The sequence below is a fragment of the Apteryx rowi genome, unplaced genomic scaffold (genome assembly GCF_003343035.1).
Source record: "Apteryx rowi isolate R43461 unplaced genomic scaffold, aptRow1 scaffold_572, whole genome shotgun sequence".
NCBI classification, from domain to species: Eukaryota; Metazoa; Chordata; class Aves; order Apterygiformes; family Apterygidae; genus Apteryx; species Apteryx rowi.
The window spans coordinates 266,117-287,308 of NW_020450841.1; the positions used below are offsets into that span (position 1 = coordinate 266,117).

General features: G+C 47.2%; 1 protein-coding gene across 1 annotated transcript in view; it reads left to right on the plus strand.

The window, feature by feature from the left end:
* GNAO1 (G protein subunit alpha o1) overlaps positions 1-21,192 on the plus strand; it is a 92,840-nt gene that overhangs the window by 40,880 nt on the left and 30,768 nt on the right. Inside the window, exon 2 of the mRNA XM_026082332.1 lies at positions 10,205-10,365. Within this exon, the coding sequence (XP_025938117.1) occupies positions 10,205-10,365 (161 nt within the window). The remainder of the gene's footprint in view (positions 1-10,204; positions 10,366-21,192) is intronic.

Below are 21,192 nucleotides of genomic sequence, written 5' to 3' on the forward strand. Positions count from 1 at the left end.
GAAAATTATCAAACCAAGGTAGTCGAAGGCAGTAAGTAAATGCTTTCCGCAGCCAGCTCTCTTGGTTATCTGCATTGCGAGCTGCCTCCAGTGAAAATCCAAAAATGACTGCATATCTGCACAATTTCATCTTCACTCTTTGCAGTAGTTCCTCAGAAAATATTATGTTTGATAGGGAAAGGTTCGTAAAGCAAAGCATTACCACTTTTCTGGGGGTCCCTCTTCTCGGAAGACTTCTTCTTTAAACAAGCAAGGGAAACAGGTTTGCAGAACAGACTCCCCAGTTCCCACAGTGCCCTCATGGTCCGAGCTGACGCCCTGATAGTTAATATTTAGCCAGCTGCTGGAACAGCTATTAAACCATGGTGCCCAGATGCCCTCTTAGGCTGAGTACATGTATCCTGCTCCTGCTGCTCTCCAGAGGCTAAGGAAGAAGGGGTTGTTTCATTGTGATTGACTCTGTGGGCATGCAGACACCTGAACAGCTTTAAGGGCAGCATTTTCCAACACGGTCCCCTGTGGGTATGTGCAACCTTGCAGGATTTCCGAGGCCATCTTTTGCGCCATTTCCTGGGGTACGTAGGGATACCCCACTTGTAAAGCTCAAGTCCAACATAAGTAAAAGCCCTTCCGTCTGCATGCAGCAGTGATCATTTTGAAAGACTTTTAATGAAGGAGTACAGGGCTGAGAAACGGAAGAATTCAGGTGGTGAGAATCCCAATTAAAGCTATAAATAAGCCATGAACAAAGGATTCCTGATAAAGCAAGTTGCAAGCTCCTATCATGTTTATTACTAGACCTGGACAGAAACATTTGAGGAATAGTAAATCTGCTGAAAAAATATAGTCTAGAAGAAACCCCAAACATTTGTAAAATCAAGTCAAAACCTGCAAGTAGTCATGGCCAAGAGAAAAATTATTTGAAAATTTGGAAACTCTTTCAAAATGATTTTTCATTCCTGAAAGGCCAAAGTGTTTTGTTTTCATTAATTTTTCCAACTTGTCATTTGGAAACAGAATTTTTGTTTGAAAATTGACCTACATCTAAAATAATACTTTTTATAATATAAACCAACTCAAAACAAAATATTTTGGCAGGGATGAAGGAAAGTGCTTTGGCTGGACGTGAAATGAAAATTTTCAGAGGTCTTTAGGTCCACTGAAGAATGCAGAGGAAGCTACGTTTGATCCCAGCTGATTTTTCACACCACCTGATTTTTCAGTTCTGCCACCACGTGAAAAATGCGTTATTCTTTGACATCTGTGCTACCTGGTCTCACACCATCAATGTCGGTTGTAGTTTCAACATACACTGTCAGGTAGAAAGACTGAGCTATGGACAGCAAGTCGACCAACCACYGTAGCTATTTTAGTGATGAGCGGTAAGAAATCCCTGCCCCGACACCCAGGGACATATGTGTTATAGAGAAGAAAAGAGGCTTTTCAACATGCCACAGGGAGCTGAAACCTAGTGGGATTATGGGAGGAAAGATCTTTTCTGTCCACCTTGTCCTCTAAGTAGATACTTTTATCACAGATCACCAAGTAAAAGAGGACCATAAAATGAAACAAGGCTATTTCTCRGGGGCAGATGACAGTAACCCACAGACTTGGTCCTTCATCATACGATGCACTGATAAATCTGCTCCATTAATTGTAGAGTGGGTTTTAGCGCCCACCGTTCAGCATCAAGCTCTGAACATTAAACTAATTACTAGGTTCCAGCACTGCATGGCTTCCCAGCAGGAAGACTCTGCCCTATAAATCATCATACATGAGCGGCATTTAGCCAGAGATGTTAAAAAAATCTGCTTTGTGCTGAGAATACTCCCACCGTAGGGGACGTTTTCCCATTCTGTCAAAAAGACAATGCCTTTTTCCCCCTTTGCGATAGGGGTGCTCTCAGGACAAAATCAGTGTCCCCTCTGCCCTGCCATCCTTAAGCAGTCGCCTAGAGGGATGTTGATGTGGGAATTCTTAAAAGACATTCAAAGAGTGAAAAACGTGCAGGCTAAAATCGTCTTTAATTCCTGAACCAGAACGGGTTCCTTGGGACGCCAGCACGGTCCCCGAGAATCACTGTCACTCTTGTCTGGCTCCTCTTCAGCCACCCGTTTTGCAATGAATGCAAAATAGCAATTTATTTTTCCAATCACACAAGCAAACGCCATTCCCGCACCTGCTCTCCCACTGTGGGATAACACATTTCCCTGCCATTTACTGCAACATAAACACGCCAATGGCGTTAAATTTTATCCACTTTTGCCCAGCAGAGAGGATTTTAAAGAGAGGAGAAGGGCAGAGCAGTGGCAGAAGCACGCTGCAAGGATTTTGTTCTCTAGTCCGTACATGTTTCCAGCCTCCTCTCACCCCCGCACCGGAGCACTTCCCCGCAGAGTATTAAGCCATGCGGCTAATGTCCCCCATCTGTGACTCCTTCTCTCTCATCCTCTCCCCGGCGGGCAGCACTGCTTGTGCCTGAGCCTACTGCAAGTTGTTTCTGGCAGCGCAGGTCCCTGCAGCAGGCACGCCGCTCCGTGCCGGAGGGCAGAGGACCCCCCAAAGTGCCCTGTCCTCCTCCGAGGGACAGGGGGGCAGCTTGCAGCCGCTCTCCGTTTCTCAGGGAATCCTCCCTGCTGCCAGCGATATCGTGTTCCCCCGAGACAGCGCCACCAGACCCCCGGGTTACCCCGGCCTGGCAGAGCTGGGTCCAGCTGGGGGGAGGTTGCTCCAGGTGCCTGCTTCTCAGGGAAAACAAGGCAAATCTCTCACTTGCAGCATTTTTTGCATACTAACACGTCCCCCCTTCACCTGTGCCCTTGCAACAAGGGAAGTGGGTTTCAGCAGTATGAAGGGTAATGATGCCTAGGGTGGGAGAAGAAATGTTTTTGCATGGCATGCAAACAAACTGTCCCGCTGTTTATATCTCACACTTATCCACAGCTCATCTACTTGTGTGCCAAGAAAGATCATCTTGTGTAACGTGGCAGTAAAAACCAGGGCTGGTGCTCTACGTGGCCAGGCATTTTGTTGAATTGGAAGTGACTGGGATAGACAGGGTGCTGTTTTCTTACCTTTCACTGCAGCCAGTCGTTCAGGACCTATTTTGAGACTATTTAGCACATGCTTTCTAGCTTTCCCATCCTTGTTTGGAAAAATCAGATCAGCTCTACGCCTCATTTGTCTACCCTGCTCAGAGGACCTTACTATTTCCTGGAAGAAATCAAATTTGGGGAAGGACTTGCCATTCAGCTGGATCCCTCTTGCGGCTTTAGTTCTGATTCTGCTGTCCTGTGTGGTTGGGCGGTGGGGTTTTTCCACCTCTCTAGTGGTTTCCTACAGGGTTTGAACTTTTACGAGGGAGGTAGCCAACTGGCAGCTCAAGGGCTTTGTGCAGTCTATGCAAAAATTTTACCTGGTCCCTAGACTGCCGGATGGTCAGTAGTGCAAGCAAACAGGGAATATTATTGAATGTGTGTTGCAGAAGGGGAAAAGGAGTTTACAGGTTCATAAGAACTAGCCAATAYTCTTTGATCAGCTACAGTATCATACAGAATGGCTAGGAATAAAAGTAATGCCAAACACAAAGCAGTTGGCCTGCTTTAGAGCTGTAATAACATCTAATACCAGTCCTGCTCATTGTCTCCCCAAATAGGAAGCAGCAGACACAAAGCACAGCAGTAACAAGGTTTCAGTATAGAGATCCTAGACAAAACACCAGACACGGAAAAGTTGTTTGGCCAAGATGGTCAGAAGTGATGGGACTCTCTTGGCTCCAGAAGGATATGGAAACCAGGACTTGACTAATTGCTAGCCAGACAGCACAAGCTCAGGAAAAGAGATCTGCACGTCACCGTGGCTGTCGGGTTGTGTTTGCCATGCAAAATATTCTGTCTCCTCTCAGAGAGACAGCGGCCCTTTGGCATTGTACCCAAGTCAACCAACTTCTGTTGCAAGCTGTTTTGCACAAAGAAGATAGAAGATGGCTAGCGTGACATTAGGGAAAGCCAGCCATCTCTAACTTAATTTGTTCAACTTGGCTTTGCTGTGTGATGCAAATTGCTAGAGCACTATGAGCCTCACCTCGCTGTAAACCCRTCTTTCAAGCCTCTGCAGATGACTGAGATCTGCATCAGGAGCTTTCCAACTAAACTTTAGACTACCAAGAATGCAGACAGGCGTTGTCAGAGGTGTAACGCTGGTGCTCACCCTGAGGTACCCCCTAATGGGCAGGATCTAGCTCCCTCAAGAAGGTCCCCCTCCATGCACATCCTGTGTGGATTCTTGCTGCTGGTGTTCATCTGAATTTTTAAGAAGTCAGTCTGATTCCCATCCAGGTTCCTGGCTAATGACTAAACCGCAGCCACTACTCTTTTCAGTTGTGCACTAGGTTATACAGGGTTGGCCTGCTGATAACTAGTGCGGTGTCTCTGATTTTTCTAGCATCGCTAGTAAAATTTAATCCTTCTGTTAGCTTTTTCCCCACTCTGTTTGGCTTTTCTGAAATGTTATGAGATGCAGTTTTGAGTACAGCCAGTCACCAGAGGAAAATGCCCCAGCGTTAACCTTTGGGATAGGTTAAGAGACAAGTCTGCTTGATCAGAGTAAATAACAGCAAAAATGATATTTACTGGGATTTAGCTCACCAAAAGGAAAAATGCTATGCAATATGACACCCTGGGTCAGATCTCCTGTGGGTGTAAGTCAGTGCAGCTGTACAGGGTTTAGCAGATTTGTACTGCATAGCTTCACAGAAGTCTCCACCGATTTCTCTTAAATTCTCCCCTTCCAGAAACCTATTGCTTTCTGAAAAAAAAGTCCCCCACTCAATGTTCAGATGACTTCAAATGTTCACAAYCAAGATTTACCCTGGGAGGGTCAGAGAGACACAGACCTTAGAGACAGACCTTGGATGCCAACTCTAATGCAGTTCTATGTCGGCAAGGTCAACAGGATTGCTGCTGTTGCCTTTAGCGGGCACAGATCATACCTGCTGGCAAAGAACAAATAAGCAGGGGTGATTTATATCTATCCCACCGTTATCTTTGTTGAAAAGTCTGACCTGTAAATGGGTGCATTTGTATGGTGAAAAATAATAGCTTACAGAGACAAACCTGACTGCCAGTATTGTCTGGCTGCTACGAACAGCCCCTCTTCCTTCCAGCCAGATAACAAATTAATTGGGATATGTGGCTGCTGCAATCAAAGTCTCGAGTTTGCTTGCTGAACGTACGCCGGGTGCTTGGTGAAAATGACATATGGGAGACAGTTAAATAACTGCCATTATGGCCAGGTTGGTGAGAAAACAGAGCCTCTCACGAACTGAATTTATACCATGTGTCTGATACAAAGATACACACATAACACAGGGTTAGAAAAAGATATATTCACTTCCCGGTGAGTTAACAAGCTTCTTGTTTACATCCGCCTATGGATTTCACTGTCTTGTAAAATCCTACTTTGTCCTGGCCGTAAAGGATCGCCTCCATTTGCTAATTGGTGTGTAGGCTTGCTTTTTAACAGAGGGTTATTTGGTCTTGCGGCTCGATCGTTAAAGACTGGAGGTGTAATTTACCCTCCCACAGTTTCTGAACTCAGCTGTTTCTCCAAGCCAAGGCCCAGCCTGCCAGCTCCAACGTTCACACTGGAGGCGGACACGTTTGGTGGTCAGGAGCGACACAGAGYTGAGCAAATCCAGCTCCGGGTAGTGAGTAACCCAAAGACCTGCAGCTCAGGGGTTGGGGGCTGCCCCACTGTGAAAAGCACAAGCCGTTTGGAAGTAGCAGCAGGATGTGTCGGAAAGCTCGAGGGTGAAGCCAGACACTCCCGCCCGGTAAGAACCAGCCTGAAGGAAACAAGGGCAAAGCCAGGGACCCGGGAACACAGCGCTAAATCATCCAGCCATCCCTGTGACACCCACCAAAGGGATGAGCCAGCTTGCCCAGCCTCCCGAGATATGGCCAAGCAGAGAAGACCAGATGCACCGCAGCTCTTCGGAGACGTGCCCATGAGCTGCAGAGGAGCTTGAGAGATGACAAGACCCTTCTCCGGAGTTGACCTGAAGATGTGACAGCAAACACTGCTTACATTGCCAGTGCTGTGCTGCTCCAGCAGTAAGGAGAAGAGTACAGAGACCTCAGGCCCCAACATGCTCACATCAACATCCCTTTCCACTCACCCTTATAATAAGAATAAAAACCAGAATTTTGCACCCTTGGACACCCAGTTCCCTCACAGGTCCTCCTGCCCTCTTTTCCAGACAGCTTGACCTGGGTGGCCAGGAGCTGCGGGAGCATAGGGGAGCCTGGGGAGGCTCTGCCCACTCCCCTTCCCTCGGCTCCCAGGTCGGAGGAGCCGCAGGGAAACGCCGAGGAGCGATGCAGGGAAGAGCGAAGCACCGCACCATTTTGTGGCTCCTTGTTCCAGCAGTCCCAAGGGGCAGGTGGCCACCTATTTTTAGCTCCCGAGGTAGCTGAAATACCACCGTGATCTTCATTAACTAAACCCCCGTAGGATGGGAACAGCGATGCAGGGAGGGGAGGGAGGGTGCTAGCTGGTCTGGTTTGTTTTGCTTTATTTAATTGCTCGCTTCAGTACAGCCGCAAAGCGTGGCAGGAGGCTCAGCTCCTCTCACCTAGGAAAAGAGGGAGCGCCAGACCCGGGGGAGGTGGGAAGAGAAAAGTCAATCAGGCAGTATTTAAAAATCTACCTGCTGGGCCCAGAGGGGGCTGGCGATTTTAATGTCATTCCCAGCTTGAGATGCAGCCTGGAGAGGGAGGAAAGAAAGGGGTATCTTCTCTTCTTGGATCCTTAATTACTCGTTAAATCATCTAACAAATGCATGAACTCACGGATGGCCCCATGATCCTTGACAGAGGGGCTTTATCCTTGGTGGGGAGAAAAGTATTTCTTAAAATGTTCATTTCACCTGCTTTTTCTGGGTCTATAAAATTATGAGTTGGTTGACACATACTTCACTTGGCAAAAGAAAACCTAGTTTTTATTCCCATACAGCAGGAACAATAAGCTTTCCTACCTGTAGTTCCCCTGCTCTAGCCTGTTGACGCAGCCTGCCCTGCAGCCACGCTCCCAGCGCTGCAAGAAGACAACCGTCTACAGCCAAAAAAGAGGCATCCAGGGGCTGCAGAGGAGCTCCAGCCTCTTGATTTGCCTGTACCAAAATAATTCCTTGCCCTACAAGCTGCGGGCCCACGCAGACCTGATAGCCACGGCCTGACGCAGTTGGCCCTGTTCTCTCCCCTTCTGCTCCATCATCACTGCTCATCTGTCTTTTGTTCAAGCCCTGGCTCTTAAATCAGAGGCAACTGCCTCATGTCGCAGGCGAGGCAGCTCTTTCCCGGTGCAGACAATGTAGTGACTATGACTCTCCCTCTGATACTTTGCAGAAAGCAACCTCCAGTTAAGTCCACAAAGGTCAGCAGCCCAGGTCTTGCCCGTAACAGCTAGAGAGCTTCAAACACGCTTTGCCATCACAGACAGACCGACCTGTAACTTGCACCTGTAAAATCCCCACACGCACACACACACACTGTATTCCAGACATACAAAAGACTTCCCTCCTACCTAGTGGAAAGCATCATACTACACCACAACTTGGACAGCTTGTGAAGCGTATTGCACCCATCTGAACCTACCAGGAYGTCAGTGAATTAGGCAGAACTACGCAGGTGGGAACATGGCTAGCACGCAGGAGCGGTCAGCATCCTCCCAAGGAGCCCCAAAGACCTCTGCTCTTCAGGACACTGTGTGCAGGGCAGGAGAGTTGTGTCTCAAGCTGGGTTGCTCAGGGGCTGCCCAGGGCCCCACTCTTACAAGAGCCACAAGTGAAGAACGGCATCAGTCACTCATCAAACGCACTTCCTCCTCCTTGTTCTGTGCTTTCCCTCTTGTGCACACATAATGGGGCCACACAGGACCACAGCCCTGGGCCAACCAGCCATTAGCAGGTTTTGTATTATTTATTTAAAATGTGTGGAAAGAGAGGAAGAATTACAGCTTGTGAGCATGTAGGAAAACAATACTGAGGATTTATGAATATTCACTGAGATCAAGAAGCAGTACAGGGCAGAAAACAAGCTTTGGAAAATAGCTGAACTCTTCAAGGTTCTTCATTTGTCTTGGCCCGGAGGTGTGAGTCACCAGTACTGTTTCTCAATAAAGAGTGGAGTCTGTACAGAGGGCTAGGAGGATTTCTGGACAGTAAAATATGAAGCTAGGTATGTTGTGATAAAGACTTTATGTTCATAAAGTCTTCACAGTGTAAAGACTACCCCATTAAGTTTTATGAGTTGATGTCTCCATACAGTACTGAGACTTCTTCAGTCCCAAAAGACTTAATGTTCTGGGGACTTCAAGCTCTTTCTCTGAGTGTTGAAATTTCCAGCAGCTTCAATCTCCAGTAGTAGCAGTTTGGTGCCCTGCAGTTTTTCAGAAATTTCATTATTTGGTAAATAGATGCTGCAAAAGAGTTTTGATCCTGGCCATACAATCTGTGTCATACATGTTGGCTTTCCCAAACATATACTTAGATATATTGTGTGCTTTTCAACATTGACCATCCTCCCTTATAATTATTCCTGTGACCTAAGAAATAATCTGCCACAAAACCTGTAGCACCTTGTCTCTAGTGCTCAGGAGGTCCCTGGAGAGAGAGACCCATTCAGTAGTTGGGCTGTTCCCAACACAGCTGCTAAATTAACTGAACATCAGACAGGAACATCTACAGCATCTGGCAGGGGAGAGTAACAGGATAAAGCATGTTGCAGCCAGTAATAATGTGAGAGCACTTTGGAAGTGGCTCTTCTCCAGCAGGCAATGAACAGGCTCCCCAGGAGCTGGGCACCAAACTTTTGGGGGCTTTGTGCTCATGAGAGATCACTGTGATAGGAGATAATTGCCCATGGGACAATGACAGCGAAACCTAAGCTCTGCCCAGACTCCTGTTTGCAAGACTTGCATTTCTGGTCAGCCCATGCTGATTTAGGCCAAACACCCCGGAAGGCGAGGACTTCCAGTTGCTTTTGCTCAAGAATGGGTTTGATCTAGCAGACAAATGTTCACAAACATCAATGCAACCGCTAAGGCAGCTCAGTTGAGCCATATTTCTCCCACTCCTCAGCCTGTGGTTGTCTTCACTTGCTTGCTGTAAGCCCACGTACAGGTCAAGAGCTCCTTTTTGCCAATTAATTATAGTAATGATAATTCAGTTTGTTTCAGCTAGCAGAAATGTGCAGCTTTTCTAAATCTTKCCATTAACAAAGCCATGGAAGAAAAACTCCGCAAAATAGCCAGCATCCCTGGGGCTTCAGGAGTCTATGGGAGGGGTGGGAGATCCATTTGCTGCAAATCAAGTGGAAGAGGGTCAGGAATTTGGGTCTACCACTTCACAAACGAGTGTATCAGCCACTGTGGACTACTATAGTGAGGCTGGAGTCAGCTATTTCAAGTCTGTCTAGACATTCCCTTCCAAATCTGAGACATCTTCCAGACCCAAGTTGTGTCAGAATGATACCCTCCAGGAAAAGTTTCTGTTCCAGTGAATCAGATTTTTCTGACCAAAAAAAAAGATTCCATCCGAAAATCACCAGCTGGTCCTAGCCTCACTGCCATACTCCTTAACCACAGGAGATTCCTCTTCATCTGAATCACAAAGCACTACAGACAGCCAAGGTGTTATGTATTAACAGGAATTAGCCCCTGCAGCAGGGACACAGGCTCGTAGGAAATAACAGGAAATCAGAAAAAGCAATGAACCATCATCAGAAAAAAATTGTTTCGGGAGCCCTTCTGCTACTCCTGATACAAACGATCCTATTTCATTAAGGTTTCATATGGGGGTAAAACAGGAATTACTGCAAGACATGCATCACTGCTAACAAGTTAGAATAYGCTTGTACATATATGAATTTCCTTTGGTTACCAAGAAGCTCAGGATACACGCAGTGCAGACTGGTTCGTCTGCTGAATAGAAGGAGTTTTCCACATGCGGTGGATTGCACAAGTACATGTTTCCTTATGGCTTCCTTGCTACATTCTCCTCTCGCCCTTCCTGCTARGTCATACAGTCTGGATCCTAACGCCCCAGCCCAAGAAACACAGGCTCTCACGCCTGACRGTCTGGGGAGCTATTTCTGAGACCTCTGCCTCCAGCACCTACCTGACCTCTTGTTTCTTCCCTCTGCAGGCTGATGCCAAGATGGTCTGTGATGTCGTAAGTCGGATGGAGGACACAGAGCCCTTCTCTCCAGAGCTGCTGTCAGCTATGATGAGACTCTGGGCAGACTCTGGGATCCAAGAATGCTTCAACCGGTCCCGGGAATATCAACTTAATGACTCGGCCCAATAGTGAGTATCCTTGTCCATTGGCTTTTGGGTTAAGAGGCTGCATTTAGGCTTGTTAAGGTTTTAACCAAAGTGGCTCCTAAGATGTTATCTYGCTGTCGTGGATCAGGGCATGGTTCTGCTTACAGACCAGGTTGTGTGGGGGTTGCAGGCTGCTGAGAGGTGGGAAGACCCAGGCAGGGCTTTCCCTTCGCCTCTGGCCCATCTGGGTTGGTTCACAACCCGAAGGCCAGGTTCCCATACTGCTCACAAACAGTCCAAGGCAGGTTTCTGCAAACATAGATCTAATGAGCAAAGGCAGACCCATCCGTGGATATGACTGATGGCTTGTTCATTTGCTGATAGATAACAGAACGATGTGACRACTTGCTTTGTATGGCAGTACAGCTCGTGGTTTCACTCTTCTGATACTCATATACTACACTGACAGGCAGCTGGATTATCACCAAGGGCAGGGGGACTCTCTGCTTTTGGTATTTTGCATTATTCTCACAATACAGTCGGTGGCACCTATACTATTAGGGACCAGATCAAGATTTTTTTTTTGATCATGATTGTCTGAATCCATGGCTTTGGTTCATCCCTTTATAAAGACAAGACATTCACCCATAAACAGCTGCTCTGGCCCTAAAGAAACAGTGAGTGTTTCCCCAGTTTCAGTTTAGGCCCAYTCCTAATGATAATTCCTCCAATCTGCGTGCCTCGACCTAGGCAAAGAGACTAAAACATTTCATGTCATAATTTCAATCACAGCATAAAAGCAGCTGTTATGTTCAGGCAAAAGCTCCCCCTGGCTCTGTACTGTGTCTTGGACAGTGGTCAGCAAAAAATGGTTAAGTAAAAATATATGGAACAAGCAAGAATGGACTCATCCCTTTCCCAGTTATACCCGTGCACCTTTTGGCAATCAGAAATATAGAGGYTCCCCAGAACGGTGACGGGAATGTTACCTCCATACTTTTGGCCTTCACCATATCCCGTGTCAGTAACTGCACCAGCTGAATCATGCACTCCTGGAGCCGTTATTCTGTGCTTAGGTTGTCTGGCATCTCTGCTTAGAGTATATCAAAACACGGCCCCGTGCACCGGGATGGCTAATGATTTTGTTGTGTGTGGTGGGCCTGATTTTCACGAGTCTGTAGCAGCTCCTCCCCTCCGAGCTGGCAGGACAGTCGGTGAGCTCCGCGTTATTCCTGCTATTGTGGTGCTGCGGCGAATACAATGATGACGCATCCTTTGGCACTGACCAAAAACCAAATGGGAGATTTGCAGATGTGTTGTTGTGTCACAGCATCCTACCCAACTATTTCACACCATGAGCAACTACATCTAAGTGATGATCCTGACATTATGCTGACTTTTAATCACTACTAAGTGGAAATTCATGTTCAATCTGTATTTCATTGCCTGTAACAGTGAAATCTGCCTTTTCTTGCCAGCAAAGCTTTTTTCACAAAAGAAGGCTCTGATGGCAAAAACATATCTTTAAAGATATAAATTACATTAAATCCCAGTCATTTGCATTACAACCTTGTGGAAAATTCTTCAATAGCTTTTAGAGCCATTCACCTTGAGGAAACTATTTTGATTTTCCTTCCGTGCAATATAGCAGTTGAAAATAATAAGCATAACCCTCCCAGTGCGACCAGATGCTGGGCATCAGCAAGAGCTCTGAAACCACAAGCAGTCTCTGGACATAACTCAGGAGGCTCTATGCTATGGTGTTCACAGCAATATCAACGTATAGCTGCAGCCCAGCAAAATTAATTTCAGTGTCTTTAGCAAAATGTCTTGCACTGCATTGAAATTCTCAAACTAACCAACACCAAAAAGGGGATGATGATGGAAGGGATGATGGAAGGTAAACAGAACTTAAAGCCCATTGCCTTATGCACTACTGCTGCTAAAATCAACAGAAATACGTATTTGGCTAAACATTGAACTTATCCATTTTTTTGATTAAACATTGGACTTATCTGACCCTAAGTGAAGAATGGAGCACCCAGACACATATACCAGGGAGCTGGTGCTAGGGCACGCTCTTGTTCACCTACTTGGCTCTCAGACGCACTCAAGCCAGAGCCTGATTTGCCATGTACCCTATAAACAAGCTGGCAAGATTTAAGGCCTTTGGAGCATTTTCCACCTCTCGCAACTGGGGACCCACCAAATCACCATTCAAAGCTGTGTCAATGATGCAAATCTGTCACGGAAAGAAGAAGACCAAGACCTTTCCCTTCGAAAGCTTTCCCTCTTCCTAGCTGGTGGATGCATCTGTGGCCAGAGGAAGTCTGTGCTGCCTCTCTTCAGATCCAAGCTGTGAATTTTGTTGTGGCCGGACAATTGTTTTCTTGGTGTTAGCTCAGATGAAAGTAAAGATAGCAAAGTCCTTCGCATTTACAGATCTGCTGCTGTTCAGGAGCCTCTGGTGTTTCAATCACCATGAGCAGAGATGCTGTCATAGGGCTGGGACACTATAACACGTCCTGCTGCACCTCTAGGCCTTGGCGCACTGTACCAGATGGTGATGCAAGTGAGAGCTCASTTGGCATTTATTCACGCCCAGTGGACCCCAGTGAAAAGAGGCATATTTTTCATTTAATCCTTGAATGCTTTGGGGTTGTTTTCTTCTGCACAAGTGAAAGATTTGAGACTGTTTTTTTTCCATGGGAAAGGACTTATCTTTATTGACACTGATAATGGATTTAAAACACTAGCAACTACAAAATGCTTTTTTTTTTTAAGGCTGAGAAAAGTGAATTCCAAACAAGAACTGAATCTGAAGTTCACCCAAGTTTGCAAACAGCGATGGGGAGTGAGCTGGACTGGCAATGTACACAAATAAAGGAGTGTCGCTCTTATTTCAGGCTTCTCTCAGTGTGAGGACACAGGGCCTGGTGGTTTCTAGCAGGAGGGAGGTTTGCTGCTGGAAGCAGAGGTTGCACTCTAGGGTCCTCAGTGCATGTCCCAAAGCCCCGACACAGCAAAGCGCCCAGGCTGCCAGCAGAAGGAGCAGCAGCACAGGCGCGACCCTCAGGAGCACGCCAGGACCCTTCACCCCTGCAAGCCGCATCCCCCTGGCAACGCTGAACGCCCTTCAGAAAACCCAGCCCAGCCCAGCTATTTCTAAAGAACCCACCCGCTCGCTAAATCAACAGCAGATCAGCCACAGCCCTCGGGCACTATGATCTGCTTTATCAAATGAAGGGACGTGGGCGAGATGCTGTGGCTGTCCCCTGCAACCTGCAGCTTCCACAACAACAACCTCCAAAGAGACCACACGAGCAGACAAAAACCAGGCCTGCTCTGTCATTAGTACTCCCTCCTCCTGGCCAGTGCAGCAGTTTGCCTACATTGCTCCTGCAATGCTTCACATTTATTTTCAATGGCTCAAACAACAGGCCTTCAACTATGTCCCCTGGGAGACCAAGTCACAGCCTAATCAACAGCATACGAGAGCTAGCAGCATGGTTCTTATTAGTCCGTCATTAATTTCACTGAAAATAGATTTAATATTTCATATTACCCTAAACATAAGTGAATAACAGCTCTTCTCTCCCAGGGAGGATGGGCAGAAGCACATTGTTTTCTACACTCCCATGCATGCCTGCCTATCAGTGTGGACTTCCCCGCAAAGTTGATGTTTTGTTTCTCTTAGGCTCTAAAGTCAGTCTGTCTTTAGCAAGGATTTGTTATGTACTGTGAAGGAAAAGGAAAAGGGGGAACAGCACWGTTCATAAAGAAAAAAACATGACAGAGGAAGAGGGGAGGTTCTGTAAGGGACCTTCTGTATCTTGGACAGCAGAGAGTAAAACAGTAAGGAAAGCAAGGGAAGGGGAGATAGGAAGATGTAGCAGTTGGTTCCATCATTTGTTGTTAGTACATTTTTTCATCCTTCCCTAAGGCAAATTTATGGGTGGGTTGAGTTCTACTTTCCTAATCTCTTGATTATGTTTTTATTCCTACTTCATCTCCTCTTTCTTTCTTGTCTCAATGCCTAAGAGCTAAATCTACCTCTGATCATGAAAAAGTCCGAGCACTGCTGATGTCTTTTTCTTGTCCAGCCAGTTTCTGTTTGTGGAAGCACATCTGTGACCCACATTTGTATTCAAAATCAGCAAAACAGGGGTTTCCAGCTGGTTTCCTTCATCTCTTACTTTTGTTCAGATTTAAAACTTGCCTTGTGTTTCCTATTGTCAAGTTCCTAACTTGAGGCTGGTCACTGGAGCACAGTGCCTAGGACAAGTGGGATCTTCAGCACCCAGAGGTGGGGAGAAGCCTCCAAACTTCAGGAGGGGAATGGAGCAGGCAGAGCATCCACACGAGCACCCACACGAGCACCCGTTTTCTATGTACCTATCCCAATAGGCACAGGCCCCGCAAGATGTGTAGGCAGAGACAGTTTGCAAGTACACATATACAAAAAAGCCAGAATATGTATCAAGTAGATGTCAAAATCAAAGTTATTCTCCCCCTGCTTCCAAGCATATTGAAAGATCATTAGATGATGCCAGGGCTGTGAAACTTCAGCGAAACTGCAAAATGTTTTAGGCCTGCATTCAACCCATCTATCTTCACACATATCTGAGGTGTCAGGGCCTGGAAGCTTGTTGCCTTTGGCTCTCTCCGTAGGGAGTGAAGGGAGGGAGAGATGCCTCCAAAGAGAGATACAGGCCTCAGTGCTCAGTGGAGAGAGATAAAATTGTGTCTACAGCCCTAACATAGCTAACTGCAGCCCTCATGTCTCAGTTCTGTGGCCAAAAACTGAGCCCAAACTGGACAACACTTCAGTCTTCATCTTCAACTACTCCTCTGGCAGTGACTGTTAGAAGCGTTGCACCACACAGAGTAAAACAGAGTAAAACACTGGTGCCTTCCCTCGCACTCTGTCTCACCTGGGACTGTTTTCTGGTCTCTTTTCTTGGCAAAGGAATTGCCTTTGCCTCATGGTATAACCTTCCTTACCAATGCTTATTACATCTCACATGCCAACACCCACTTTACATGGAGAAAAGTCAAGAAATTAGAGCCAGATGTTCTTGTGATACAGTGAACTGCTTCCTAGACTGAGCCCCAATAAGACTGCATTGGAACAGGCTGCCCAGAGAGGCTGTAAAATCTCTGTCCTTGGAAATACTCAAAACTGAGCAACCTGATCTAACTCTGAAATTGGATTTAAGTTTGAAGTTGGCCCTGCTTTGAATGGGGGGTTTGAACCAGACGCCCTCCAGAGGTCCATTCCAAAATGCTACTTTTGGTTTTGTCTTTTGTTTTTCCCATCATCCTTTATCTCATAACACTGGATTATAAAGGGAGAAGGGGACAGCGAACGTCTTTAGGGCTATGGCTGTTGCCCCATCGCAGCAGAGTGTGTGAGCTGATGGCACTACGTTTGCTGTAACTCAAGCCAGCCCTTTCCATGCTGCAGATGGGGCTGGCAGCATCAGCAGAGCTGGGAGGACAAAGACCTCTTGTGTGCTGGTGTCACTTTGTCACTGGGACAACATATCTGACAGAGACAGGAATACTAGAGCTGACTGCCAAGAAGCAGGTCTTCACTGTGAGGTGACTGAAGCTAAGAAACAGCTTCTGAAAAGAAAAGGAGGGAGGCCAGTCCATCACCTGGGACGTTTGTAACCAAGCACTAGAAAACACCATGAATACATTCCTCCGTCTCTCACCAAATCGAGATATAACCCAGTAGCAAATAAGGCTCCATTAGCTCCCGTGCTTGTTGTGTGTTCTTCACAAAATCGCCTGTTTGCACCTCTCTGATGGTTGGAGTCTCCATTTTTTAGCCAGTCCTCTGTGGCCCATGGGCTAGGGGGGAAGTAATGAATCCTGACACTCACAGGTAATGCAGAATTACCAGGGACTCTGGAGAAGAGGCTGAACATGGCCAGGCAATGGCTATTCAATCCTATTTAGACCATCAGGCCTAATTTAGTACTTGTGCAAGTAATAAGTCCATGCCTTCTTACCCTAAACAAGTGCTCTGTGCTTCAGGGCCATGCAGCTCTATGAAATTAGTTTCAGCAGCCACGTAAACCTTTAGAGCACGTGACTTGCAGGACACTGTCATTTTGCACAACTATCAGGACATGGTCCATCTTAATGAGCTCCAGTTGTTGCTGGCTCCATCAGATTGAAGAAGAAAAATTACAGGTCAAGGTTTTGCATTAATATTCCCATCAGGTGCAAAGCTTCCATTTTCTCATCACAGCTTTTGCATTAGAATATGTTTTTCTGTGAGCACTCTTTATTCGTACCTGTCATCTGAGCTCGCTTGTATTTAATTGGAGGGAGTAGCAGCATAAATGGAACAATCCAATTAATTGGGATGACTGTGTTGCACTGTTTATTGAACAATCCACCTTTGAGTCTTAGAGCTCAAGCACCAATAAAGCAGAAAGGGAAAATACATCATGATAGTCAAGGCAGAGATGTAGATACCATTTGCCTGAATTTATGGTTCATTTTACTCCTGCAAGTAAATATGGCCACCAGCTTCGAGTAATTAAGTTCCCCCTGTGATAAGTAAAACAAAATAGCGCATAAAGTCCAGGGTCAGTTGACTGGAATCACTCGTGTTGCTCAGTTCCCACAAATCAGATGCAAAGAGATTTCCCAGGAGAAGCAGCGCTGCAAAATCTGGCAGTGCCTGGTCTGAAGTAGAGCTGTTTCTGGTAAGTGAGGCCTCCATTTTCCCAATTTGGGGGAGACAGGAGCAGGCTAAATGACAGTGTCTTCGACTCTTAACAGAACAGGGCTTGGGCTTAATAGAGGGCTTGGGCTTTGTCATTGTACTCAAATTAAGGACACGCTGTCCTTATACGAGTACACCCAGGACTGGTCTGACCTGGAAGTAGAGCACAACAGGAAAGACATTGTCTTTGTAGTCAGCTAGATCTTTTCCAGCATCCTAACCTGAGTCTTAGTCCATCTGGGGACTCAGTTTCACCAAAATATCTACTTCTGACCAAATCAAGGAGCTGGAAAAGCCAAACAGAGGCTGTGTTTGCTCTACAAAGAATTGGGATTTAATCCCAGAGGAGTATTTGCAAGAATGAGAATATTTGATGCAGAGTTCCTCTTCCACCTTGGCCTCCATGAATATATGAAATGATCAAACCCATTTGGAAGAGACAAGAGCAAGTTGCAAGAGAACTTGACTGTCACCTGGACAATGTAGATGCACCATACCAGAGGCATCATAGTTCACAGCACCTGTGGAAGAAAGTTCTGCAGAATGAAATAGCCATACAGGTAACCAGATGCTGTGCCATCATTAAAGTTTCACAACAAATAACATCCCTCCATCAAGTTCTTCCTTATTTATATCTTTGCACACCTGTTAAAATCAGTAGTAGTGCTAGCTTAGCTCAGAAGATGTCTCAGGACACCTGAGCCTTGTAGGGTCTGCTGCTGGCCCAGGTTCATTTCTATTCTCAGCTTTTGGGGTGGTAGAAAAATCAGAGCTAGTCCGTGTCTGTGACAAGGCAGAAAGCAGGAGCAGTAAGGAAGCCAGTCCTCAGCCCTCAATGGTAAATGCAGAGAGGAGAAAGAAAAGGAAGACTTGAAGGAAGAGATTTTCTTCCATTTTATGGATGACTTCTGCCCATCCCTATCACAGGATATACCTATTAATTGTAATGGTCCCATCTGGGCTAAGAAACTGCGTGGTAACACCCACGTAAACTGTTTTCCCCTGAACGCTTTCCAAGTCTGTTGTGAGCGATTTGTGTGGAGCAGACAACCCAAACACCAGGACTGAGATAGCCCCAGCTGCCTCCAAAGGACTGCAGAGCGGCAGGCTCGCTCTGATCCATACTCCCAGTCTATGTGGCTCCTGTGGCCTTGATGGAATAGGGAACCCACTTTGCTCAGCCCTCTTAGACATCAACATAGAGGAGAGCTCTACCAGACCCCATCTGTCCTGGGTGGAGGATCTTTCCATCGAGGAGAGGCAACCCAGGAGCTTAGACACTGAGTCAGGCTCTTCCCTTTACCCTTTCCAAGCCACAGATGTGAACCATCAGTGGAAGGGGCMCCCATCCCAAAAGATGTATCCTGGCAGGAGCTCAGGAGAGCCCTAAAAAAAATGAAGCAGCAGCAGATCCTGTGCCTTGTAAACACCTGGATCTCTGAAGGATTGTACCTCCTCTTGATCTCTGCGAGGGTATCTGAGCTGGCATCACCCCCTGCTGAACTACATCCCTGAAGAGAAGAAGCTATAGAGCTGAGGTTTAAAGCAGAGCTTGTGGCAGTGCCAGTGATATGGGGATGTATACAAAAGCGTTCACCAGCTGAAACAGAGCTCCGCCACTTTGTTCACCGCCTTTCCTTGTGAAATAGCAAACTCTGCAGCCAGCTCCACTGAAAACTCAGTACATCCTTAGCTATGGGTCTTGCAGACCTCTAAGGCCTGTCTGAATAGACCCAGGAGATAACACAGACCTCTGTGCCATTTTTCACTGCCGTGTAGCATCATAACAATGTTGTGTTTGGCCTGTGGATTAAAATGTCTCTGACTTGACCAAATAATTTGCTATTTAATGACCCACAATACCAGTCAGGGTTGGGCCATTTTTGACGAAGCTCCCACTCAGAATGGGAGGACATGGGCAGTAGTTCACGTTGTTGCTCTCATTTCTAAAGCACTGCTTAGTAGCAGACAGTGTGTGACAACCAGTGGGGGCAAGGGGGGTATTGCAGTGGTGCCTTTATCAGAGAAGGAAATGATCTAGCATTAATAACAGAAAATATGCTGGAGTGGTCTTTTTTTCCCTTTCCCAAATGATTGTTTTATTCATGTTATGCAGTGGTTAACTTGGGCGCGGTGCCAACCTACAAGCAGATGCATTCTGAGTGCCTGAATCTGCCACCTTTTTTTAAGATGATATAAATAGGCTACTTATGGTGCCACTACTTGGCTACTAAAGTTGGCAGCTCAAGTTAATTTGTGCAGAAATTAGCTTGTGACTTGAAAAAAAAAAAAAACTAAAAATCCCGTAAAGTTTAAATTATGTTAGCCTTGAAAAAYACATGGACTGAATGCAATGACTTGGCCATGGTGTGAGGCTGCCATAACGTAGCGGGAAACACGCTGAGCTCCTATATGATGGTTTTGTCCAGAGGAGGGGGGACAGTGCCAGAATTTGGAAACAATCCCTTCTTTCTATTTTGCTTAGAGAACAGGAATAGCCAGCACTACCAATTCCCAAATGTAGCACTTTGATTTATCCTAGAGGAAACCTGCTGAACCACAGTCTTAACCCCCGGATAACCCATTCTCATTGGCGACTGACAGATTCGACAGAGATTTCTTCCCTTCTTGCAAAGGGCTGTGGGTGACAGATTTGGCGCAGGGAGACTTGACTTTTTTTGGCTGAGTATTTGTGTATTTTTAGGCTGAAATGTCCTTATGAAACCAGCTGGAACTGGCAGGCTGCCACCAAGGGTTGGGGTTTTTGTGTTTGGCTCGGTTTGTTTTCTCATTGCTACTCCATACTGCTGTCCGCGGCCCCCRTTTCCCAACAGCTCTGCCTTTTGGCAGGCGCTGCTCAGGCTCCTGAGCGGGCTTGTCCCCGCAACCCCCCGTCTTTCACCCGACCTCCTTCCCACACAAGGCTTCTCCGGGGACCCAGCTCCAGAGCAGAATGTCCTGGCTCTCCTGGAAGCCAGCAGAGCTTCCTCGGAAACCCTGCGCCTCCTTTCCCGCAGAGCCAGCCCAGCTTGGCAGCTCCGGCCTGGACCCCAGCGATCCCAAACTTCCCTCCCCTTTTTGCATCCCGCAGTTTGGCGTTTCGTGTGCTTGCAGCTCTGCTGTCACCATCTCTGCAGAGGCCCCAGAAGGCCTCTGCAAAACAAATATTATCGTTCATACGGGGTCATGGCAGGAGAGAGGGTGTCTCCTATCAGCAAGGCTCCTGGGGCATCCTGATCGCTGGTTAAAGGACTTAACGAAGCAGGTAGCACTAACGCAGCAGATATCCCTCTGGGTGGCTCGTACGTGCTTGGTGCCCCCCAGAAAGCCTCCCGCTCATTGAACACCCGAGCGCCCTGCGGTGAGCTCCCGAGCTCGGTCCTCTCGCAGGCAGCCTACGGCCAGGCTGGGACCGGCCGGCTGCTGCGAACCGCGCACGGAGGAAGGCGCCGCTGGTCTGCAACGCGTCAGCAGGCAAAGCTGTCAGCGGACCACCGCTTGCCACGGCACTTCTTTACATAACTGGCGTCAGGTCTGGCACCGTCTCGGACAAGGGAAGAGCTGGGAGGCAGACACAGCGGTTGCTCRTGTTTTCCTACGTTTTTGCTGTCCGTTTGGAAGCCTTAAATGGCAAAGAATGGCAGGAACGCAGGAATTTCTTTGTAGCCAGACTCAGGGCTGAGCAAACCGTCTTCCACGTAGGTCTGCAGGCACCAGTGGCGACTGTGTGACTGGGCCTCCGGCAGCCTGGATTTGCTGTTCCCAATCTGTGTCCTGTCCCAGAAATCATCCCAGTCCAGAGGGAAAAGGCCCAGCGGGGCTGTTTCTGCAGTTGTAGGAGCACATAACAGCCCTTGGGGAGCACCAGCTGTTGGACAGGGCGGCCTGAGAGGAATAGCTAAGGAGGAGGCCAGGACAAGCACTGCAGGGCAGGGTGAGAAGATCCATGCGCTCAGCATGGCTTCATCTCTCTTTCTCCCTCCTGCACATTTCCACCAGCTTCTCCCTCCATCCGGTTTCTCAACGCCACATTCTCCTTGCCTGACCGCAGCCCGAAGGAGGTGCGATTCCTCCGTTGTTCACCGCGTCCTGAATCCTGCCCCTTCTCAGCACGCGTGCTGCGC